At 39.3% G+C, this 26539-nt stretch overlaps 1 protein-coding gene across 1 annotated transcript; it reads right to left on the bottom strand.

The window, feature by feature from the left end:
* Positions 1-593: 593 nt before the first annotated feature.
* Positions 594-16444, bottom strand: LOC133082638 (AFG1-like ATPase). The gene is given in 3 exon segments (XM_061179308.1): positions 594-1061; positions 7741-8368; positions 16434-16444. Coding segments are annotated over 3 exon segments (1107 nt in total).
* Between the last annotated feature and the right edge of the window lie 10095 nt (positions 16445-26539).

Consider the following 26539-nt stretch of genomic DNA (forward strand, 5'->3'; position numbering starts at 1 on the left):
TTTCTAAAATGAAAATAGTAAGAAGAGTAGCATTGTTTTATACTTTGGGCAAATCTCTTTAATGTCTGGCGTAATAGAAGATAGTGGAATTCTCATACCTGCTTCTACAGTCAGACTATATTTATACGTTGCTTTGGTTGAGTCATATAAGAAAATCTAGCCTCACACAAGTATGTAGTTGGAAAAGGGAAAAGTATTTTAACAGCCTTGTTAGATAATTGTGGATTTTCTTCTTTGCTGCTACATGAAAACTCAGCAAGAACTTCCTTCCAAAGAGTTCACTATGGAAAGAGGGGGGAAAGAGTAACTTTACAGTGGAGACAAACACTACCTCAGACAAGTGTGATCAAGGTTAACATCAACAGTGTTAAGTCATATTGATCATATGTGCCCTTGATATGATCTGATGAAAATAGCACTTGACCTCTGTGGTCTTCCTCCCAAAGCCCACAGTTCCAGTCAAATCATGAGAAAAACATCAGACAAATCCCATTTGAGGGACAGTCTACAAAATAACTGACCAGTATTCCTCAAAACTGTCAGGGTCATCAAAAAGAAGGAAAGTCTGAGAAATTGTCACAACTAAGAGGAATCTAAGGAGGCATGATGACTAAAGGTAATGTGGTGTCCTGGATGGGATCTCTCTCACATAGCTCTTCAGATGTGCAGTCGGCAACGGCTCCACAGGCTTTATGCAGCCGCAGCTCTCTGCCTTGCACTTTTAGAGTCCTTGGTCTAGTTAAATCGCTTTGTTTCTGAGCCAGCTCATCAAACAACTTATCCATGACAGCCTCCACATCAGCTTCACTTGTGAGATAGTAGAGTTCTCCTGCAGCAGGAAGTTCCTTTTTCCGATCATCTATCCCATAATCTAGCTGGACCATATTACAGTATTCCAGAAAGAAATACAGCATTGCCCACATACATGCATTCCACTCTCTCATTGCCTCAGAGACCTTCAGGACAGCTACGAATGGTACAAAGTTAGCTCTTTGGAGTCCATTTTTATAGAGATCATCTGGTGGCCAGTTGGATGTTGCCACAACGACGACCCCATTTTTTTTTTTTTTTACTTTTTTTTTTTTTCACACACACTGTATTTTATTTTTACAAGAGATAAATAGACTGACACCAAGCATTGTACATGGATGACCACAACAAAAGCAACAATGATTGCAATTACCAAACATGAAACACACTCATACTATGTCATAATATTGACATTCAGTCCAGTAATCCTCCACTGCAACAGCTCCTTTACTTTGCAGTGAAAATTGATTTGTATATTCTTTGCCTCTGAGTTCTTGTGGGATTTTTTTCTTTTTTTAAATTCAACCAGAAAGTCACAAAAATTATACTCATCCTCATCAGTTCACTCAGTCCCATGTAATTAATTTTTTTTTCATCTTGATCTTTTGTTAGCACTTTTATGACCTCATCAGTTTTTCATTAGAGTTCTAAAAATGCTTATTCATTCAGTTCAGCAGTACAGTCAGGTACCAGAAACTTGTACTTGTCAGAGTCTTTTCCATGAATTTCCTGAAGATGAAACCCTTTTATAGGAACATATTTACAAAAGCATCAGAGTACACCCAGAACTGTCTGTAAATGACAAAAGACTTAAAAAAGACCACGGTTAAAGATTTGATGAAAGTTCATAATAATGCAGTTGACAAGAAAATTAGTTATTTCTGAGATATACATTTTAAAGTAATAACTAGGATTATGACTTATAACATTATACCAGAACATATAAGATTTTTAGAAATTTCATGTAATGTCTGAAACATTTATATTAACATATTTCCATACAAATAACCCAATGAAAGTTTAGTATTAGTTGTTTTGTTTGTTTGTTTATACTGCAGGTTCTTATTAGTCATCAATTTTATACACATCAGTGTATACATGTCAATCCCAATCGCCCAATTCAGCACACCACTATCCCCACCCCACCGCAGTTTTCCCCCCTTGGTGTCCATATGTCTGTTCTCTACATCTGTATCTCAACTTCTGCCCTGCAAACCGGCTCATCTGTACCATTTTTCTAGGTTCCACATACATGCGTTAATATACAATATTTGTTTTTCTCTTTCTGACTTACTTCACTCTGTATGACAGTCTCTAGATTCATCCACGTCTCAACAAATGACTCAATTTCGTTCCTTTTTATGGCTGAGTAATATTCCATTGTATATATGTACCACAACTTCTTTATCCATTCATCTGTTGATGGGCATTTAGGTTGCTTCCATGACCTGGCTATTGTAAATAGTGCTGCAATGAACATTGGGGTGCATGTGTCTTTTTGAATTACGGTTTTCTCTGGGTATATGCCCAGTAGTGGGATTGCTGGGTCATATGGTAATTCTATTTTTAGTTTTTTAAGGAACCTCCATATTGTTCTCCATAGTGGCTGTATCAATTTACATTCCCACCAACAGTGCAAGAGGGTTCCCTTTTCTCCACACCCTCTCCAGCATTTGTTGTTTGTAGATTTTCTGATGATGCCCATTCTAATTGGTGTGAGGTGATACCTCATTGTAGTTTTGATTTGCATTTCTCTAATAATTAGTGATGTTGAGCATCTCTTCATGTGCTTCTTGGCCGTCTGTATATCTTCTTTGGAGAAATGTCTATTTAGGTCTTCTGCCCATTTTTGGATTGGGATGTTTGTTTCTTTAATATTGAGCTGAATGAGCTGTTTATATATTTTGGAGATTAATCCTTTGTCCGTTGATTCGTTTGCAAATATTTTCTCCCATTCTGAGGGTTGTCTTTTCGTCTTGTTTATGGTTTCCTTTGCTGTGCAAAAGCTTTGAAGTTTCATTAGGTCCCATTTGTTTATTTTTGTTTTTATTTCCATTACTCTAGGAGGTGGATCAAAAAAGATCTTGCTGTGATTTATGTCAAAGAGTGTTCTTCCTATGTTTTCCTCTAAGAGTTTTATAGTGTCCAGTCTTACATTTAGGTCTGTAATCCATTTTGAGTTTATTTTTGTGTATGGTGTTAGGTAGTATTCTAATTTCATTCTTTTACATGTAGCTGTCCAGTTTTCCCAGCACCACTTATTGAAGAGACTGTCTTTTCTCCATCGTATATCTTTGCCTCCTTTGTCATAGATTAGTTGACCATAGGTGCGTGGGTTTATCTCTGGGGTTTCTATCTTGTTCCATTGATCTATGTTTCTGTTTTTGTGCCAGTACCATATTGTCTTGATTACTGTAGCTTTGTAGTATAGTCTGAAGTCAGGGAGTCTGATTCCTCCAGCTCCGTTTTTTTCCCTCAAGACTGCTTTGGCTATTCGGGGTCTTTTGTGTCTCCATACAAATTTTAAGATGATTTTTTTCTAGCTCCGTAAAAAATGCCATTGGTAATTTGATAGGGATTGCATTGAATCTGTAGATTGCTTTGGGTAGTATAGTCATTTTCACAATGTTGATTCTTCCAATCCAAGAACATGGTATATCTCTCCATCTGTTGGTATCATCTTTAATTTCTTTCATCAGTGTCTTATAGTTTTCTGCATACAGGTCTTTTGTCTCCCTAGGTACGTTTATTCCTAGGTATTTTATTCTTTTTGTTGCAATGGTAAATGGGAGTGTTTCCATAATTTCTCTTTCAGATTTTTCATCATTAGTGTATAGGAATGCAAGAGATTTCTGTGCATTAATTTTGTATCCTGCAACTTTACCATATTCATTAATTAGCTCTAGCAGTTTTCTGGTGGCAGTTTTAGGATTCTCTATGTATAGTATCATGTCATCTGCAAACAGTGACAGTTTTACTTCTTCTTTTCCAATTTGGATTCCTTTTATTTCTTTTTCTTCTCTGATTGCCGTGGCTAGGACTTCCAGAACTATGTTGAATAATAGTGGTGAGAGTGGACATCCTTGTCTCGTTCCTGATCTTAGAGGAAATGCTTTCAGTTTTTCACCATTGAGAATGATGTTTGCTGTGGGTTTGTCATATATGGCCTTTATTATGTTGAGGTAGGTTCCCTCTATGCCTACTTTCTGGAGAGTTTTTATCATAAATGGGTGTTGAGTTTTGTCAAAAGCTTTTTCTGCATCTATTGAGATGATCATATGGTTTTTATTCTTCAATTTGTTAATATGGTGTATCACATTGATTGATTTGCGTATACTGAAGAATCCTTGCATCCCTGGGATAAATCCCACTTGATCGTGGTGTATGATCCTTTTAATGTGTTGTTGGATTCTGTTTGCTAGTATTTTGTTGAGGATTTTTGCATCTATATTCATCAGTGATATTGGTCTGTAATTTTCTTTTTTTGTAGTGTCTTTGTCTGGTTTTGGTATCAGGGTGATGGTGGCCTCATAGAATGAGTTTGGGAGTGTTCCTTCCTCTGCAATTTTTTGGAAGAGTTTGAGAAGGATAGGTGTTAGCTCTTCTCTAAATGTTTGATAGAATTCACCTGTGAAGCCATCTGGTCCTGGACTTTTGTTTGTTGGAAGATTTTTAATCACAGTTTCAATTTCATTACTTGTGATTGGTCTGTTCATATTTTCTGCTTCTTCCTGGTTCAGTCTTGGAAGGTTATACCTTTCTAAGAATTTGTCCATTTCTTCCAGGTTGTCCATTTTATTGGCATAAAGTTGCTTGTAGTAGTCTCTTAGGATGCTTTGTATTTCTGCGGTGTCTGTTGTAACTTCTCCTTTTTCATTTCTGATTTTATTGATTTGAGTCCTCTCCCTCTTTTTCTTGATGAGTCTGGCTAATGGCTTTTCAATTTTGTTTATCTTCTCAAAGAACCAGCTTTTAGTTTTATTGATCTTTGCTATTGTTTTCTTTGTTTCTATTTCATTTATTTCTGCTCTGATCTTTATGATTTCTTTCCTTCTGCTAACTTTGGGTTTTGTTTGTTCTTCTTTCTCTAGTTTCTTTAGGTGTAAGGTTAGATTGTTTACTTGAGACTTTTCTTGTTTCTTTAGGTAGGCTTGTATAGCTATAAACTTCCCTCTTAGAACTGCTTTTGCAGCATCCCATAGGTTTTGGGTTGTCGTGTTTTCATTGTCATTTGTCTCTAGGTATTTTTTGATTTCCTCTTTGATTTCTTCAGTAATCTCTTGGTTATTTAGTAACGTATTGTTTAGCTTCCATGTGTTTGTGTATTTTATGCTTTTTCCCCTGTAATTCATTTCTAATCTCATAGCGTTGTGGTCAGAAAAGATGCTTGATATGATTTCAATTTTCTTAAATTTACTGAGGCTTGATTTGTGACCCAAGATGTGATCTATCCTGGAGAATGTTCCGTGCGCACTTGAGAAGAACGTGTAATCTGCTGTTTTTGGATGGAATGTCCTATAAATATCAATTAAATCTATCTGGTCTATTGTGTCATTTAAAGCTTCTGTTTCCTTATTTATTTTCATTTTGGATGATCTGTCCATTGGTGTAAGTGAGGTGTTAAAGTCCCCCACTATTATTGTGTTACTGTCAATTTCCTCTTTTATAGCTGTTAGCAATTGCCTTATGTAATGAGGTGCTCCTATGTTGGGTGCATATATATTTATAATTGTTATATCTTCTTCTTGGATTGATCCCTTGATCATTATGTAGTGTCCTTCCTTGTCTCTTGTAACATTCTTTATTTTAAAGTCTATTTTATCTGATATGAGTATAGCTACTCCAGCTTTCTTTTGATTTCCATTTGCATGGAATATCTTTTTCCATCCCCTCACTTTCAGTCTGTATGTGTCCCTAGGTCTAAAGTGGGTCTCTTGTAGACAGCATATATATGGGTCTTGTTTTTGTATCCATTCAGCAAGCCTGTGTCTTTTGGCTGGAGCATTTAATCCATTCACGTTTAAGGTAATTATCGATATGTATGTTCCTATGACCATTTTCTTAATTGTTTTGGGTTTGTTTTTGTAGGTCCTTTTCTTCTCTTGTGTTTCCCACTTAGAGAAGTTCCTTTAACATTTGTTCTAGAGCTGGCTTGGTGGTGCTGAATTCTCGTAGCTTTTGCTTGTCTGTAAAGCTTTTGATTTCTCCATCAAATCTAAATGAGATCCTTGCCTGGTAGAGTAATCTTGGTTGTAGGTTCTTCCCTTTCATCACTTTAAGTATATCATGCCACTCCCTTCTGGCTTGTAGAGTTTCTGCTGACAAATCAGCTGTTAACCTTATGGGAGTTCCCTTGTATGTTATTTGTCGTTTTTCCCTTGCTGCTTTCAATAATTTTTCTTTGTCTTTAATTTTTGCCACTTTGATTACTATGTGTCTCGGCGTGCTTCTCCTTGGGTTTATCCTGTATGGGACTCTCTGCGCTTCCTGGACTTGGGTGGCTATTTCCTTTCCCATGTTAGGGAAGTTTTCGACTATAATCTCTTCAAATATTTTCTCTGGTACTTTCTCTCTCTCTTCTCCTTCTGGGACCCCTATAATGCGAATGTTGTTGCGTTTAATGTTGTCCCAGAGGTCTCTTAGGCTGTCTTCATTTCTTTTCATTCTTTTTTCTTTAGTCTGTTCCACAGCAGTGAATTCCACCATTCTGTCTTCCAGGTCACTTATCCGTCCTTCTGCCTCAGTTATTCTACTATTGATTCCTTCTAGTGTAGTTTTCATTTCAGTTATTGTATTGGTCATCTCTGTTTGTTTGTTCTTTAATTCTTCTAGGTCTTTGTTAATCATTTCTTGCATCTTCTCAATCTTTGCCTCCATTCTTATTCCAAGGTCCTGGATCATCTTCACTATCACTATTCTGAATTCTTTTTCTGGAAGGTTGCCTATCTCCACTTCATTTAGTTGTTTTTCTGGGGTTTTTTCTTGTTCCTTCATCTGGTATATAGCCCTCTGCCTTTTCATCTTGTCTATCTTTCTGTAAATGTGGTTTCTGTTTCACAGGCTGCAGGACTGTAGTTTTTCTTGCTTCTGCTGTCTGCCCTCTGGTGGTTGAGGCTATCTAAGAGGCTTGATGGGAGGCTCTGGAGGTGGGTAGAGCTGACTGTTGCTGTGGCGGTCAGAGCTCTGTAAAACTTTAATCCACTTGACTGCTGCTGGGTGGGGCTGGGTTCCCTCCCTGTTGGTTGTTTTGCCTGAGGCAACCCAACACTGGAGCCTACCCGGGCTCTTTGGTGGGGCTAATGGCAGACTCTGGGAGGGCTCACGCCAAGGAGTACTTCCCAGAACCTCCACTGCCAGTGTCCTTGTCCCCACGGTGAAACAGAGCCAGCCCCCGCCTCTGCAGGAGACCCCCCAACACCAGCAGTTATGTCTGGTTCAGTCTCCCCCAGGGTCACTGCTCCTTCCCCTGGGTCCCGATGCACACACTATTTTGTGTACGCCCTCCAAGAGTGGGTTCTCTGTTTCCCCCAGTCCTGTCGAAGTCCTGCAATCAATTCCCACTAGGCTTCAAAGTCTGATTCTCCATGAATTCCTCCTCCCGTTGCCGGACCCCCAGGTTGGGAAGCCTGACGTGGGGCTCAGAACTTTCACTCCAGTGGGTGGACTTCTGTGGTATAAGTGCTCGCCAGTCTGTGAGTCACCCACCCAGCAGTTATGGGATTTGATTTTACTCTGATTGCGCCCCTCCTACCGTCTCACTGTGGCTTCTCCTCTGTCCTTGGACGTGGGGTATCCTCCTTGGTGAAGTCCAGTGTCTTCCTGTCGATGATTGTCCAGCAGCCAGTTGTGATTCTGGTGCTCTCGCAAGAGGGAGTGAGAGCACGTCCTTCTACTCCGCCATCTTGGTTAATCCCCGACGACCCCATTTTTGAACAGGTTTTCAAAAAGCTGTTTCAGAATCATGGCATCAGCAATGTCCGTGACCTGAAATTCATCAAAACATAAGAGACATGCTTCTTCACTGATTTCTTCAGCTATAGGAGCTATTGGATCGTATGATTTAGCCATGAGTCCTGGTTTCCTTTTTGGCAAACTCTGTTTAAGGCGGTGTATTCTTTTGTGAACATCTAGCATGAAACCATGAAAATGAACCCGTTTTTTCCTCTTCATTTCCACATAAGCATAAAACATGTCCATCACCATTGTTTTCCCTGTACCTTAGAAAAAAAGGCCTTCTGCCTCTATACGGTATCCTTTAAGGTCCTCATGTAATTCCTGCAAACACTGTATGACTCTTCTTTGATGTTCATCGTCCTTTAGCTCACGAGCTTTGATCAGAAAGTCAGAGAGGTCCAGTGGTCCATGGCAAACAGCTAAAGCTTTTGAATAAACCTCTGTAGCAGCAGTTGGAGACGTACTCTCGGGGGTCTGATCGGGGGTCTGAACTGTATAGGCTTTACAAAAGGGGTTTCCACGGGCGGTGACCGAAGGGGCGAGAGCAGCAGCCCAAGCCCTGCACCCAACACATCTTCCTCTCAGCCGGCTCGGCGCTAAGTGCCTAGAAGGGCTTTTCTTCAGATGGTGGGCTTTGAGGTATTATTATTTTATTTCCCTTTGTATGTTATCTATTTTTAACTGTAGTAAATTCCTATTGCCCTTGCAATTATACAAAATATTAAAAAGGCTGGAGAAACATAAACATTTTCTGCTCCAAGCACAGGAGAGTTATCCACTTTAGTAGGGGAATATCCCTGAGGCACAGGAAGGGAGACAGAATGTTGGAGGAGCCCCTTCCACAATATAACAGGACACAGGTCTCCAAATTCCAAACCACACTGATTAAGATCTGTTGTTTAAACTTTTGCCCAGCTGAGAAAAAAATATGGGATGTTAGTTTTATTTTGCTGCGCCCTGATGAACAGTAAGGTTGAGGGTCTTATCAGATAAGAAGCACTAGTGTACACTAGTTAGATGTGGGGCTCAGCTGCCACACAGAATTGGTTCATATCTTTTTTTTTTTTTAACATCTTTATTGAAGTATAATTGCTTTACAATGGTGTGTTAGCTTCTGCTTTATAACACAGTGAATCAGTTACACATATACATATGTTCCCATATCTCTTCCCTCTTGCATCTCCCTCCCTCCCACCCTCCCTATCCCACCCCTCTAGGTGGTCACAAAGCACCGAGCTGATCTCCCTGTGCTATGCAGCTGCTTCCCACTAGCTATCTATCTTACATTTGGTAGTGTATATATGTCCATGACACTCTCTCACCCTGTCACATCTCACCCCTCCCCCTCCCCATATCCTCAAGTCCATTCTCTAGTAGGTCTGTGTCTTTATTCCCATCTTGCCACTAGGTTCTTCATGACCTTTTTTTCCCCCTTAGATTCCATATATATGTGTTAGCATACTGTATTTCTTTTTCTCTTTCTGACTTACTTCACTCTGTATGACAGACTCTAACTCCATCCACCTCATTACAAACACCTCCATTTCATTTCTTTTTATGGCTGAGTAATATTCCATTGTATATATGTGCCACATCTTCTTTATCCATTCATCCGATGATGGACACCTAGGTTGCTTCCATGTCCTGGCTATCGTAAACAGAGCTGCAATGAATATTTTGGTACATGACTCTTTCTGAATTATGGTTTTCTCAGGGTATATGCCAAGTAGTGGGATTGCTGGGTCGTATGGTAGTTCTATTTTTAGTTTTTTAAGGAACCTCCATACTGTTCTCCATAGTGGCTGTATCAATTTACATTCCCACCAACAGTGCAAGAGGGTTCCCTTTTCTCCACACCCTCTCCAGCATTTATTGTTTCTAGATTTTTTGATGATGGCCATTCTGACCGGTGTGAGATGATACCTCATTGTAGTTTTGATTTGCATTTCTCTAATGATTAATGATGTTGAGCATTCTTTCATGTGTCTGTTGGCAATCTGTATATCTTCTTTGGAGAAATGTCTATTTAGGTCTTCTGCCCATTTTTGGATGGGGTTGTTTGTTTTTTTGTTATTGAGCTGCATGAGCTGCTTGTAAATCTTGGAGATTAATCCTTTGTCAGTTGCTTCATTTGCAAATATTTTCTCCCATTCTGAGGGTTGTCTTTTGGTCTTGTTTATGGTTTCCTTTGCTGTGCAAAAGCTTTTAAGTTTCATTAGGTCCCATTTGTTTATTTGTGTTTTTATTTCCATTTCTCTAGGAGCTGGGTCAAAAAGGATCTTGCTGTGATTTATGTCATAGAGTGTTCTGCCTATGTTTTCCTCTAAGAGTTTGATAGTGTCTGGCCTTACACTTAGGTCTTTAATCCATTTTGAGTTTATTTTTGTGTATGGTGTCAGGGAGTGTTCTAATTTCATACTTTTACATGTACCTGTCCAATTTTCCCAGCACCACTTATTGAAGAGGCTGTCTTTTCTCCACTGTATATGCTTGCCTCCTTTATCAAAGATAAGGTGACCATATGTGCGTGGGCTTATCTCTGGGCTTTCTACCCTGTTCCATTGATCTATATTTCTGTTTTTGTGCCAGTACCAAACTGTCTTAATTACTGTAGCTTTGTAATATAGTCTGAAGTCAGGGAGCCTGATTCCTCCAGCTCCATTTTTCGTTCTCAAGATTGCTTTGGCTATTCGGGGTCTTTTGTGTTTCCATACAAATTGTGAAATTTTTTGTTCTAGTTCTGTGAAAAATGCCAGTGGTAGTTTGATAGGGATTGCATTGAATCTGTAGATTGCAGAGTCATTTTCACAATGTTGATTCTTCCAATCCAAAAACATGGTATATCTCTCCATCTATTTGTATCATCTTTAATTTCTTTCATCAGTGTCCTATAATTTTCTGCATACAGGTCTTTTGTCTCCCTAGGTAGGTTTATTCCTAGATATTTTATTCTTTTCGTTGCAATGGTAAACGGGAGTGTTTTCTTAATTTCACTTTCAGATTTTTCATCATTAGTATACAGGAATGCAAGAGATTTCTGTGCATTAATTTTGTATCCTGCTACTTTACCAAATTCATTGATTAGCTCTAGTAGTTTTCTGGTAGCATCTTTTGGATTCTCTATGTATAGTATCATGTCATCTGCAAACAGTGACAGCTTTACTTCTTCTTTTCCGATTTGGATTCCTTTTATTTCTTTTTCTTCTCTGATTGCTGTGGCTAACACTTCCAAAACTATGTTGAATAATAGTGGTGAGAGTGGGCAACCTTGTCTTGTTCCTGATCTTAGTGGAAATGGTTTCAGTTTTTCACCATTGAGGACAATGTTGGCTGTGGGTTTGTCATATACGGCCTTTATTATGTTGAGGAAAGTTCCCTCTATGCCTACTTTCTGCAGGACTTTTATCATAAATGGGTGTTGAATTTTGTCGAAAGCTTTCTCTGCATCTATTGAGATGATCATATGGTTTTTATCCTTCAATTTGTTAATATGATGTATCACGTTGATTGATTTGCGTATATTGAAGAATCCTTGCATTCCTGGAATAAACCCCACTTGATCATGGTGTATAATCCTTTTAATGTGCTGTTGGATTCTGTTTGCTAGTATTTTGTTGAGGATTTTTGCATCTATGTTCATCAGTGATATTGGCCTGTAGTTTTCTTTCTTTGTGACATCTTTGTCTGGTTTTGGTATCAGGGTGATGGTGGCCTCGTAGAATGAGTTGGGGAGTGTTCCTCCCTCTGCAATATTTTGGAAGAGTTTGAGAAGGATAGGTGTTAGCTCTTCTCTAAATGTTTGATAGAATTCGCCTGTGAAGCCATCTGGTCCTGGGCTTTTGTGTGTTGGAAGATTTTTAATCACAGTTTCAATTTCAGTGCTTGTGATTGGTCTGTTTATATTTTCTATTTCTTCCTGGTTCAGTCTCGGCAGGTTGTGCATTTCTAAGAATCTGTCCATTTCTTCCAGGTTCTCCATTTTATTGGCATAGAGTTGCTTGTAGTAATCTCTCATGATCGTTTGTATTTCTGCAGTGTCAGTGGTTACTTCTCCTTTTTCATTTCTAATTCTATTAATTTGAGTCTTCTCCCTCTTTCTCTTGATGAGTCTGGCTAATGGTTTATCAATTTTGTTTATCTTCTCAAAGAACCAGCTTTTAGTTTCATTGATTTTTGCTATTGTTTCCTTCATTTCTTTTTCATTTATTTCTGATCTGATCTTTATGATTTCTTTCCTTCTGCTAGCTTTGGGGTTTTTTGGTTCTTCTTTCTCTAATTGCTTTAGGTGCAAGGTTAGGTTGTTTATTCGAGATGTTTCCTGTTTCTTGATGTAGGCTTGTATTGCTATAAACTTCCCTCTTAGAACTGCTTTTGCTGCATCCCATAGGTTTTGGATTGTCGTGTCTCCATTGTCATTTGTTTCTAGGTATTTTTTGATTTCCCCTTTGATTTCTTCAGTGATCACTTCGTTATTAAGTAGTGTATTGTGTAGCCTCCACGTATTTGTATTTTTTACAGATCTTTTCCTGTAATTGATATCTAGTCTCATAGCGTTGTGGTCGGAAAAGATACTTGATACGATTTCAATTTTTTTAAATTTACCAAGGCTTGATTTGTGACCCAAGATATGATCTATCCTGGAGAATGTTCCATGAACACTTGAGAAAAATGTGTATTCTGTTGTTTTTGGGTGGAATGTCCTATAAATATCAATTAAGTCCATCTTGCTTAATGTATCATTTAAAGCTTGTGTTTCCTTATTTATTTTCCTTTTGGATGATCTGTCCATTGGTGAAAGTGGGGTGTTAAAGTCCCCTACTATGATTGTGTTACTGTCGATTTCCCCTTTTATGGCTGTTAGTATTTGCCTTATGTATTGAGGTGCTCCTATGTTGGGTGCATAAATATTTACAATTGTTATACCTTCCTCTTGGATCGATCCCTTGATCATTATATAGTGTCCTTCTTTGTCTCTTGTAATAGTCTTTATTTTAAAGTCTATTTTGTCTGATATGAGAATTGCTAATCCAGCTTTCTTTTCATTTCCATTTGCATGGAATATCTTTTTCCATCCCCTCACTTTCAGTCTGTATGTGTCTCTAGGTCTGAAGTGGGTCTCTTGTAGACAGCATATATATGGGTCTTGTTTTTGTATCCATTCAGCCAGTCTGTGTCTTTTGGTGGGAGCATTTAATCCATTTACATTTAAGGTAATTATCGATATGTATGTTCCTATTCCCATTTTCTTAAATGTTTTGGGTTTGTTATTGTAGGTGTTTTCCTTCTCTTGTGTTTCTTGCCTAGAGAAGTTCCTTTAGCATTTGTTGTAAAGCTGGTTTGGTGGTGCTGAACTCTCTCAGCTTTTGCTTGTCTGTAAAGGTTTTAATTTCTCCATCAAATCTGAATGACATCCTTGCTGGGTAGAGTAATCTTGGTTGTAGGTTTTTCTCCTTCATCACTTTAAGTATATCCTGCCACTCCCTTCTGGCTTGCAGCGTTTCTGCTGAAAGATCAGCTGTTAACCTTATGGGGATGCCCTTGTGTGTTATTTGTTGTTTTTCCCTTGCTGCTTTTAATATGCTTTCTTTATATTTAATCTTTGATAGTTTGATTAATATGTGTCTTGGTGTGTTTCTCCTTGGATTTATCTTGTATGGGACTCTCTGTGCTTCCAGGACTTGATTAACTATTTCCTTTCCCATATTAGGGAAGTTTTCAACTATAATCTCTTCAAATATTTTCTCAGTCCCTTTCTTTTTCTCTTCTTCTTCTGGGACCCCTATAATTCGAATGTTGGTGCGTTTAATGTTGTCCCAGAGGTCTCTGAGACTGTCCTCAGTTCTTTTCATTCTTTTTTCTTTATTCTGGTCTGCAGTAGTTATTTCCACCATTTTATCTTCCAGGTCACTTATCCGTTCTTCTGCCTCAGTTATTCTGCTATTGATCCCATCTAGAGTATTTTTAATTTCATTTATTGTGCTTTTCATTGTTGCTTGGTTCCTCTTTAGTTCTTCTACATCCTTGTTAAATGTTTCTTGCATTTTGTCTATTCTATTTCCAAGATTTTGGATCATCCTTACTATCATTATTCTGAATTCTTTTTCAGGTAGACTGCCTATTTCCTCTTCATTTGTTAGGTCTGGTGTGTTTTGACCCTGCTCCTTCATCTGCTGTGTGTTTTTCTGTCTTCTCATTTTGCTTATCTTACTGTGTTTGGGGTCTCCTTTTCACAGGCTACAGGTTCGTAGTTCCCATTGTTTTTGGTATCTGTCCCCAGTGGCTAAGGTTGGTTCAGTGGGTTGTGTAGGTTTCCTGGTGGAGGGAACTAGTGCCTGTGTTCTGGTGGATGAGGCTGGATTTTGTCTTTCTGGTGGGCTCGTCCACGTCTGGTGGTGTGTTTTGGGGTGTCTGTGGCCTTATTATGATTTTAGGCAGCCTCTCTGTTAATGGATGGGGCTGTGTTCCTGTCTTGCTAGTTGTTTGGCATAGGGTGTCCAGCACTGTAGCTTGCTGGTCATTGAGTGAAGCTGGGTCTTGATGTTGAGATGGAGATCTCTGAGAGATTTTCGCCGTTTGGTATTACGTGGAGCTGGGAGGTCTCTTGTGGACCAGTGTCCTGAAGTTGGCTCTCCCACCTCAGAGGCACAGCCCTGATGCCTGGCTGGAGCACCAAGAGCCTTTCATCCACACGGCTCAGAATAAAAGGGAGAAAAAAATGGAAAGAAAGAAAGATGATAAAATAAAATAAAATAAAGCAATTATAATAAAAAATAAGAAAAAAATTATTAAGAAATTTATTAAGAAAAAAATTTTTTTTTAATTTTTAAAAATAGATTTATTAATTTTTTATACTAAAAATAAGAAAAAAATATTAAGAAAAAAGTTATTAAGAAAAAAAATTTTTTAATTTTTTAAAATAAAAAATATGAAAAAACTTATTAAAAAAATTTTTTAAATTTTTTAAAAATAGAAAATAAGGAAAAAATTATTAAGAAAAACATTTATTAGGGAAAAAAATTTTTTTTAAGTAAAAAAAAAAAAAAAAAAAAAAAAAAACGGACGGACCTAACCCTAGGACTAACTGTGAGAGCAAAGCTATACAGACAAAATCTCACCCAGAAGCATACACATATACACTCACAAAAAAAGGAAAAGGGGAAAAGTTAATATATCCTGCTCCCAAAGTCCACCTCCTAAATTTGGGATGATTCGTTGTCTATTCAGGTATTCAACAGATGCAGGCACATCAAGTTGTTTGTGGAGCTTTAATCCGCTGCTTCTGAGGCTGCTGGGAGAGATTTCCCTTTCTCTTCTTTGTTCGCACAGCTGCCGGGGTTCAGCTTTGGATTTGGACCCGCCTCTGCATGTAGGTCGCCTGAGGGCGTCTGTTCCCCGCCCAGACAGAACGGGGTTAAAGGAGCAGCTGATTCGGGGGCTCTGGCTCAGTCAGGCCGGGGGGAGGGAGCGGTACGGAGGAGGCGGGGCGACCCTGCGGCAGCAGAAGCCGGCGTGACGTTGCAGCAGCCTGAGGCGCGCCGTGCGCTCTCCCGGGGAAGTTGTCCCCAGATCACGGGAGCCTGGCCGTGGCGGGCTGCACAGGCTCCCGGGAGGGGCGGTGTGGAGAATGACCTGTGCTCGCCCACAGGCCTTTTGGTGGTGGCAGCAGCAGCCCTAGCGTCTCATGCCCTTCTGGGGTCTGCGCTGATAACCATGGCTCGTGCCCGTCTCTGGAGTTCGTTTAAGTGGCGCTCTGAATCCCCTCTCCTTGCACGCCGCGAAACAAAGAGGCAACAAAAAGTCTCTTGCCTCTTCGGCAGCTGCAGACTTTTTCTCAGGCACCCTCCCGGCTAGTTGTGGTGCGCCAGCCCCTTCAGGCTGTGTTCACGCAGCCAACCCCAGTCCTCTCCCTGGTATCCGACTGAAGCCCGCGCCTCAGCTCCCAGCCCCCGCCCGCCCCGGCGGGTGAGCAGACAAGCCTCTCGGGCTGGTGACTGCTGCTCGGCGCCGAGCCTCTGTGCGGGAATCTCTCCGTTTTTCCCTCTGCGTCCCTGTTGCTGTGGGATCCGCGCTGATAGCCACGGCTCGCGCCCGTCTCTGGAGCTCGTTTAGGCGGTGCTCTGAATCCCCTCTCCTTGCGCGCCGCGAAACAAAGAGGCAAGAAAAAGTCTCTTGCCTCTTCGGCAGCTGCAGACTTTTTCCCGGACTCCCTCCCGGCTAGCACCGAAGCCCGAGCCCCAGCTCCCAGCCCCCACCCGCCCCGGCGGCTGAGCAGACAAGCCTCTCCGGCTGGTGAGTGCTGGTCGGCACCGCTCCTCTGTGCGGGAATCTCTCCGCTTTGCCCTCCGCACCACTGTGGCTGCGCTCTCCTCCGTGGCTCTGAAGCTTCCCGCCTCTGCTACCCGCAGTCTCTGCCCACGAAGGGGCTTCCTAGTGTGTGGAAACCTTTCCTCCTTCACAGCTCCCTCCCACTGGTGCAGGTCCCGTCCCTATTTTTTTGTCTTTGTTATTTCTTTTTTCTTTTGCCCTACCCAAGTACGTGGGGATTTTCTTGCCTTTTGGGAGGTCTGACGTCTTCTGCCAGCGTTCAGTGGGTGTTCTGTAGGAGCAGTTCCACGTGTAGATGTATTTCTCATGTATCTGCGGGGAGGAAGGTGATCTCCGCGTCTTACTCTTCCGCCATCTTGCCCCTCTCCGGTTCATATCTTAATCTTGTGACTGGCTAGCACTGCCATCACTGTGCCTCAGTTCCCTGATGGTTAGTCGGGCAACAGGAGCTCCTCCTCATAGGTTGTGATGAGGATTAAATGAGCAAGTACAGGTTTAGCACTTACCACAGTGTGGGGAACTGAGCGAGTCAGCAGTTATAATTAACAGTTCTTATGATTTTCATACCTAAATTGACCATTAGTGTTTAAGGCCATTTTATTATTATGTGGGCTTATACTGATTGGCGTGAATTGACCTCCATAATATGGTGTTTGTAGAAAAAAAGCAGTGTACAAAACCATACGTAGGGTATCATCTCATTGCTCATCTTAAAAATGCAGGTTATATTTGCATAACAAAATTTCTGAAAACAAATACACACTCACCTCTTAAGAGTACTTATCCATGAATAGTAGACACCAAGGTTTTCTAATGATTTTTGCTATTTTTATCTCTTCTTGCGATCCCCAAAATAACATGGGGTTCTAGATAGTTTAAGAGAAAGGGACATTTGACTAAATGGGATCACAGATCATTATGGAACAATATTTAATTATCTATTTAACCGAAGTGACAATAAAAGAATTTAAAAGCAAATACAGCAGGTTACATAGTTGTGAGCAAAACTTAGCTATTTTAATACTGAGAAGACAGTTTTCTTATGTAGTTAAAGACATGATAAACACAACATGAAGCACAGGAAATTATTTTGGAAAGAGAAAAACTATCTCCTTTCTGGGCAGATTATTTAAAAGGTGCAGAAAAGCCTTTCCCAATCTCTTATCAAGAGCAGACCTACAGTCAAAGAAACCCTGTCTTCATAGCAGATGAAAGAAAATTAAGTTTTATTTTAACATAAATATACTATTGATATTAAAGCTTATCATTTAAACATTTATGGAAGATTGGCTCAAGATGGGGGGGTAGAAGGATGTGTGCTCACCCCTTCTTGCCAGAGTACCGGAATCACAACTATCTTCTGAATAACCATTGACAGGAAGACGCTGGAACCCACAAAATAAGATACCCCACATCCAAAGACAAAGGAGAAGCCACAATGAGATGGTAGGAGGGGCACAGTCATGGTAAAATCAAATCCCATAATTGCTGGGTGGGCGACTCAGAAACTGGAGAACCATTATACGACAAAAGTTCTCCCACTGGAGTGAAGGCTCTGAGCCACGTGTCAGGCTTCCCAACCTGGGGGCTCGGCAACAGGAGGAGGAATCCCCAGAGAACCGGACTTCGAAGGCCAGCAGGATGTGATTGCAGGACTTGCACAGGACTGGGGGAAACAAGAGACTCCACTCTTGGAGGGCACACACAAACTCTTATGCGCACCAGGACCCAGGGGAAAGGAGCAGTGACCCCACAGGAGACTGAACCAAACCTACCTGCTAGTGTTGGAGGGTCTTCTGCAGAGGTGGGGGGTGGCTTTGGCTCATCATGGGGACAAGGACACTGGCAGCACCACTTCTGGTAAGTACTCATTGGTGTGAACCCTCCCGGAGGCCCCCATTAGCCCCACCAAACAGCTTGCAAGCTCCAGTGCAGCGTTGCCTCAGGCCAAACACCAACATGGAGGGAACACAGCCCTCCCATCAGCAGACAAGTGGATTAAAGTTTTACTGAGCATGCCCTGCCTACCCACCACCAGTTCCACTCATCAGGAAGCTTGCACGAGCCTCTTAGATAGCCTCATCCACCAGAGGGCAGACAGAAGAAGCAAGAAGTACTACAATCCTGCAGCCTGCAGAATGAAAACCACAACCACAGAAAGTTAGACAAAATGAAAAGGTGAGGATTATGTCCCAGATGAAGGAACAAGGTAAAACCCCAGAAAAAAAAGTAAATGAAGTGGAGATAGGAAACCTTCCAGAAAAAGAATTCAGAATAATGAAAGTGAAGGTGATCCAGGATCTCGGAAAAAGAATGGAGGCAGGGATGGAGAAGATGCAAGAAATGTTTGAAAAAGACCTAGAAGAACTAAAGAACAAACAGAGATGAACAATACAATAACTGAAATTAAAAATACACTAGAAGGAATTAATAACAGAATAACTGAGGCAGAAGAACGGATAAGTAACCTGGAAGACAGAATGGTGGAAATCACTGCCGTGGAACAGAATAAAGAAAAAAGAAATGAAGACAGCCTAAGAGACCTCTGGGACAACATTAAACGCACCAACATTCGCGTTACAGGGGTCGCAGAAGGAGGAGAGAGAAAGGACCCTAGAAAATATTTGAAGAGATAATAGCTGAAAAATTCCCTAACATGTGAAAGGAAACAGTCAACCAAGTCCAGGAAGCACAGAGTTCCAGGCAGGAAAAACCCAAGGAGGAACACGCTGAGGCACATAGTGATCAAATTGACAAAAATTAAAGACAAAGAAACAATACTAAAAGCAACAAGGGAAAAATGACAAATAACATACAAGGGAACTCCCATAAGGTTATCAGCTGATTTCTCAGCAGAAACTCTGCAAGCCAGAAGGGAATGGCACAATATGTTTAAAGCGATGAAAGGGAAGAACCTACAGCCAAAATACGCTACCCAGCAAGGCTCTAATTCAGATTTAATGGAGAAATCACAAGCTTTACAGACAAGCGAAAGCAAAGAGAATTCAGCACCACCAGACCAGCTTTGCAACAAATGCTAAAGGAACTCCCCTAGGTGGGAAAGAGACTAGCAACTTAAAACAACCCTGTACATATACAGATGGCTATATCAAAACCTCATGGGAAGAGCAAACCCCAAAACTACAATAGATACACACACAAAAAAGAAAAAGTAACCCAAACACAACACTAAAGATGGTCATCAAATCACAAGAGAAGAGAACGAAAGAGGAAGGGAAGAAAAAAGACCTACAAAAACAAACCCAAAACAATTAAGAAAATGGCAATAGGAACACACATATCGATAATTACCTTAAATGTAAATGGATTAAATGCACCAACCAAAAGACACAGACTGGCTTAATGGATACAAAAACAAGACCCGTATATATGCTGTCTATGAGAGACCCACCTCAGACCTAGGGACACATACAGACTGAAAGTGACAGGATGGAAGAAGGTATGCCATGCAAATGGAAATCAAAAGAAAGCTGGAGTCGCAATACTCATCTCAGAAAAAAGTAGACTTTAAAATAAAGACTGTTATGAGAGACAAAGAAGGACACTACATAATGATCAAGAGATCGATCCAAGAAGAAAATATAACAATTGTAAATATATGTGCATCCAACATAGGAGCACCACAATATTTAAGGGGAATATTAACAGCAATAAAGGGAGAAATCGACAGTAACACAATAAGAGTGGGGGACTTTAATACCCCACTTTCATCAATGGACAGATCATCCAGACAGAAAATCAATAAGGAAACACAGGTCTTAAATGACACATTAGACCAGATGGACTTAATTGATATTTATAGAGCATTTCATCCAAAAGCAGCAGAATACACATTCTTCTCAAGTGCACGTGGAACATTCTCCAGGACCGATGACATGCTGGGCCACAAAGCAAGCCTCGGTAAATTTAAGAAAATTGAAAATGTATCAAGCATCTTTTCCAGCCACAATGCTATGAGATTAGAAATAAACTACAAGAAAAAAACTATAGAAAACACAAACACGTGGAGGCTAAACAATATGCTACTAAACAAGCAATGGTTCACTGAAGAAATCAAAGAGAAAATAAAAAAATACCTAGAGACAAATGAAAATGAAAACACAATGATCCAAAACCTATGGGATTCAGCAAAGGCCGTTCTAAGAGGAAAGTTTATAGCAATACAATCTTACCTCAGGAAACAAGAAAAATCTCACATAAATAACCTAACCTTACACCTAAAGCAACTAGAGAAAGAAGAACAAACAAAACCTAAAGTTAGTAGAAGGAAAGAAATCATAAAGATCAGATCAGAAATAAATGAAATAGAGACAAAGAAGACAACAGCAAAGATCAATGAAACTAAAAGCTGGTTCTTTGAAAAGATAAACAAAATTGATAAACCTTTAGCCAGACTCATCAAGAAAAAAAGGGAGAGGACTCAAATCAATAAAATTAGAAATGAAAAAGGAGAAGTTACAACTGACACCACAGAAATACAAAGGATCATAAGAGATTACTACAGGCAACTGTACGGACAACCTGGAAGAAACGCACAAATTCTTAGTAAGGTACAGTCTCCCAAGACTGAACCAGGAAGAAATAGAAAATATGAACAGACCAATCACAAGCACTGAAATTGAGACTGTGATTAAAAATCTTCCAACAAACAAAAGCCCAGGACCACATGGCTTCACAGGTGAATTCTATCAAACATTTAGAGAAGAGCTAACACCTATCCTTCTCAAACCATTCCAAAAAATTGCAGAGGAAGGAACACTCCCAAACTCATTCAAGTGAGGCCACCATAACCCTGATACCAAAACCAGACAGAGATACCACAAAAAAAAGAAAATTACTGGCCAATATCACTGATGAACATAGATGCAAAAATCCTCAACACAATACTAGCAATTCGAATCCAACAGTACATTAAAAGGTTCGTACACCATGATCAAGTGGGATTTATCCCAGGGATGCATGGATTTTTCAATATCCACAAATCAATCAGTGTGATACACCACATCAACAAATTGAAGAATAAAAACCACATGATCATTTCAATAGATGCAGAAAAAGCTTTTGACAAAATTCAGCACCCATTTATGATAAAAACTCTCCAGAAAGTTGGCATAGAGGGAACATAGCTCAACACAATAAAGGCCTTATATGACAAACCTACAGCTAACATCATACTCGATAGTGAAAAGCTGAAAGCATTTCCTCTTCGATCAGGAACAAGACAAGGATGTCCACTCTCACAACTTTTATTCAGCATAGTTTTTGGAAGTCCTAGCTATGGCAATCAGAGAAGAAAAAGACATAAAAGGAATCCAATTGGAAAAGAAGAAGTAAAACTGTCACTGTTTGCAGATGATACTATATATAGAAAATCCTAAAGATGCTACCAGAAAACTACTAGAGCTCATCGATGAATCTGGTAAAGTTGCAGGCTACAAAATTAATACACAGAAAACTGTGGCATTTCTATACACTAACAATGAAAGATCAGAAAGTGAAATTCAAGAAACAATCCCATTTACCATCACATCAAAAAGAATAAAATACCTAGGAATAAACCTACCTAAGGAGACAAAAGACCTGTACTCCAAAAACTATAAGATGCTGATGGAAAAATCGAAGAAGAGACAAACAGATGGAAGGATATACCATGTTCCTGGATTTGAAGAATCAATATTGTCAAAATGACTATACTACCCAAGGCAATCTACAGATTCAATGCAATCCCTACCAAATTACCAATGGCATTTTTTCACAGAACTAGAACAAAAAATCTTAAAATTTGTATGGAGCCACAAAAGACCCTGAATAGCCAAAGCAATGTTGAGAAAGAAAAATGGAGCTGGAGGAATCAGGCTCCCTGACTTCAGACTATACTACAAAGTTACAGTCATCAAAACAGTATGGTACTGGCACGAAAATAGAAATATAGATCAATGGAACAGGATAGAAAGCCCAGAAATAAACCCATGCACCTATGGTCAATTAATCTACGACAATGGAGGAAAGACTATACGATGGTGGAAAGACAGTCTCTTCAACAAATGTTGCTGGGAAAACTGAACAGCTACATGTAAAAAAAATAAAATTATATCATTCTTTAACACCATACACAAAAATAAGGTCAAGATGGATTAAAGACTTAAATATGAGACTGGACACTATAAAACTCCTAGAGGAAAACATAGGCAGAACACCCTGACATAAATTGCAGCAATATCTTTTTCAATCCGTCTCCCAGAGTAATGGAAATAAAAAGAAAAATAAACAAATGGGACCTAATTAAACTCAAAAGCTTTTGCACAGCAAAGGAAACCATAAATAAAACAAAAAGACAACCCACAGATTGGGAGAAAATGTTTGCAAATGATGTGATCGACAAGGGATTAGTCTCCAAAATATACAAATAGCTCATGCGGCTTAATATCATCAAAACAAACAACCCAATCAAAAATGGGCAGAACACCTAAACAGACATTTCTTCAAAGAAGGCATACAGATTGCCAACAAACACATGAAAAGATGTTCAACATCGCTAATTATTAGAGAAATGCAAATCAAAACTCCAATGAGATATCACCTCACACCAGTCAGAATGGCCATCACCAAAAAGTCTACAAACAATAAATACTGGAGAGGGTGTGGAGAGAAGGGAACCCTCCTACACTGTTGTTGGGAATGTAAATTGGTACAGCCACTATGGAGAACAGTATGGAGGTTCCTTAAAAAACTAAAAATAGAGCTACCACATGATCTTGCAATCCTACTCCTGGGTATTCATCCAGAGAAAAACATGGTCCGAAAGGATGCACGCACCCCAATGTTCATTGCAGCACTGTTTACAATAGCCAAGACATGGAAGCAACCTAAATGTCCATCGACACAGGAATGGATAGAGAAGAAGTGGTACATATATACAATGGAATATTACTCAGCCGTAAAAAAGAATGAAATAATGCCATTTGCAGCAACATGGATGGACCTAGAGACTGTCATACTGAGTGAAGTAAGTCAGACAGGAAAGAGAAATATTGCATGATATCGCTTATATGGGGAATCTAAAAAGAAATGATACAAACGAACTTATTTCCAAAACAGAAACAGATTCACAGACTTAGAGAACAGACTTACGGTTACCAGGAGGGAAGGGTGGAGGGAAGGGATAGTTAGGGAGTTTGGGATTGACATGTACACACTGCTATATTTAAAATGGATCACCAACAAGGGTGTACTGTATAGCACAGGGAACTCTGCTCAATGTTATGTGGCAGCCTGGATGGGAGGGGAGTTTCGGAGAGAATGGATACATGTATATGTATGGCCGAGTCGCTTTGCTGTGCACCTGAAACTATCACAACATTGTTAATGAGCTATACACCAATATAAAATAAAAAGTTTAAAAAAATACATCCAAAAAAATAAAATAAAAAAATTAAACCTTTATAATAAATTCATTCAATTTTAGCCAGCTTGACCATACAAAGTAAATTTCTTTCTCTCTCCTCTACTTTCTATATCCATTTAGTGTGTCCTGTATTCTCCTCTTTCTCATTCTGAAACAATAAGTCATTCTACTGTAGGACAAAATTACCTTTTCCTTTACCAAAAATGCATCTCCATACCTCACACCTTTTCTTATCCCCAAACATCCTACTTTTCTTACATACAGAGATGAAATAATTTCCCATAGTAATTTTAGCAGTTTTAATTATATGTATTAATTAGAATTCTTAATGCTTACAAACCATAAACTATAGTGAAAACCAGGAAGTAAGCAATTGTGAACTGTCTGTTCCATACCAACATTTTGTAGATTGGTAAATTTATGAATACATTTGATAATTTTTAAAAGCATGTGCTTCCTCATAGTGCAAACTTTCAATGTGGCACAAGACATTTTTGCTAACAAGACCAAATATCTTTTGTTCCTTTTAAATAAGGGGACAAAAGTAGGTAAATCTAGACGTATGTTTAGCAATTAATGTTTCCGTGTATTATTTTGAAATGATCTAGATATTCCAAGAATATCCATAATTTAACTCAGCAAAATTCTAAGGTTGGAAGTTACTAAAAGTTACTAATTTGGGAAACTATTTTTTTTAAAATGGGAATTATTTATTTATTTATTTATTTATTTATGGCTGTGTTGGGTCTTCGTTTCTGTGTGAGGGCTTTCTCTAGTTGTGGCAAGTGGGGGCCACTCCTCATCGCGGTGCGCGGGCCCCTCACTATCGCGGCCTCTCTTGTTGTGGAGCACAGGCTCCAGACGCGCAGGCTCAGTAATTGTGGCTCATGGGCCCAGTTGCTCCGCGGCATGTGGGATCCTCCCAGACCAGGGCTCGAACCCGTGTCCCCCGCAATGGCAGGCAGACTCTCAACCACTGCGCCACCAGGGAAGCCCGGGAAACTATTTTTAAGGAGACATTAGAAAACATAATTACTCCACAACTACAGAGCCCACGCACTCTGGAGCCCATGCACCACAACGAGAGAGTCTGTGTGCCCCAACTACTGAGCCCACGTGCTCTGGAGTCAACACACCACAACTAGAGAGAAGCTCGCGTGCTGCAGTGAAGAGCCTGCGCGCCACAATGAAAGATCCCACGTGCCACAACTAAGACCCGACACAGCCAAAAATAAATTAAATAAATATTTTTTAAAAAAGAATTACTGTTTGAAAGTTCTTTTATACACTTTTATCTTATGTACATTTACTTAATTCACTTGCTCTTAACAATTATGTGGAGATCACTCATGAAATTTTAACAAGACATTAAGCAGCTAGCCATAATCTTGTTATTTTTCTTGCTGACAAATATTGTAAGAGCTAACATGAACTTATGACTAGTACATCTAGGTAGAACAAAAGTTGTATCTGCATTATATTTAATGTTGATAACTCTGAAGACATGTCTGTCTTAATTAATCCAACAAACAAACTAGTTTTTATTTACTTTAGATTATCTTAGATTATGTGAACTTGAAAAACATTTGTGTTAGTTTCTATTTTATTTCTGAGAGTTTAGCGATACTTAATTTATATAAGCACTTATTTTTCTTTAAGCCAATCAAATAGAGATCTTTTACAAATCTTTTACCATTTGGAGGTAGAGAAGTATCACACATCTCTAACATACACATAGACATACAGACAAATAAAGATATAGCTTTCATTTTAAAATTTAGCAATGATATAGGTGCAATAGTTTAAAACTCACTAATTTATAATAGAACACTTGGATTCAAACTGTGTTTCTGGCAGATGGAAAAGTTAAGGTTATCTGCTCAGATGGCTAAAGCTTTTTACCACTATTTGTAGAGAAGACTTTTAAGATTTTTTCATTTGTCTAGTTTCCAAATAGCTCCTTTTTTATTTCTTTAACTTCTGACAAGAATCACCTCCCTGAAGTTTGCATTTAAAAGAGATGCTCTCAGGTCCTAGAGAAGACAGAGTTGAAAGTCTACATCTCAAAGGCACTGAGAAAAGATGTAAATTTTCTCTAAGAATGAGTTTTGGTGCATATTTGCCTATTATCAAAGGCCTAGGATAATTATTGTTTAAATTTTCCTTCTTTTTCTTTGTCATTTGTTTCTATGTATTTTTTAAATTTCCTCTTTGATTTCTTCAGTGATCTCTTCTTTAGTAGCATATTGTTTAGCCTCCATGTGTTTGTGTTTTTTATATATATTTTTTCCTGTAATTGATTTCTACTCTCATATCATTGTGGTCAGAAAAGATGCTTGACATGATTTCAATTTTCTTAAATTTTCCAAGGCTTGATCTGTGACCCAAGATGTGATCTATCCTGGAGAATGTTCCGTGTGCACTTGAGAAGAAAATGTATTCTGCTGCTTGTGGGTAGAATGTCCTATAAATATCAATTAAATCTATCTGGTCTACTGTGTCATTTAAAGCTTGTGTTTCCTTATTTATTTTCTGTCTGGATCATCTGTCTGTTGGTGTGCGTGGGGTGTTAAAGTCCCCCACTATTATTGTGTTATGGTCCATTTCTTCTTTTATGGGTGTTAGCATTTGCCTTATGTATCAAGGTGCTCCTATGTTGGGTGCATAAATATTTACAATTGTTATGTCTTCTTCTTGGATCGATCCCTTGATCATTAGGTAGTGTCCTTCCTTACCTCTTGTAACAGTCTTTATTTTAAAGTCTATTTTATCTGATATGAGTATTGCTACTCCAGCGTTCTTCTGATTTCCATTTGCATGGTATATATTTTTTCCATCCCCTCACTTTCAGTCTGTATGTGTCCCTACGTCTGAAGTGGGTCTCTTGTAGACAACATATATACGAGTCTCGTTTTTGTATCCATTCAGCCAGTCTGTGTCTTTTGGTTGGAGCATTTAATCCATTTACATTCAAGGTAATTATCGATATGCCCCGTAAGAGTAGGCAACAGTCAGTAGGACACT

This window comes from Eubalaena glacialis, chromosome X (genome assembly GCF_028564815.1).
Source record: "Eubalaena glacialis isolate mEubGla1 chromosome X, mEubGla1.1.hap2.+ XY, whole genome shotgun sequence".
Lineage (NCBI taxonomy): Eukaryota > Metazoa > Chordata > Mammalia > Artiodactyla > Balaenidae > Eubalaena > Eubalaena glacialis.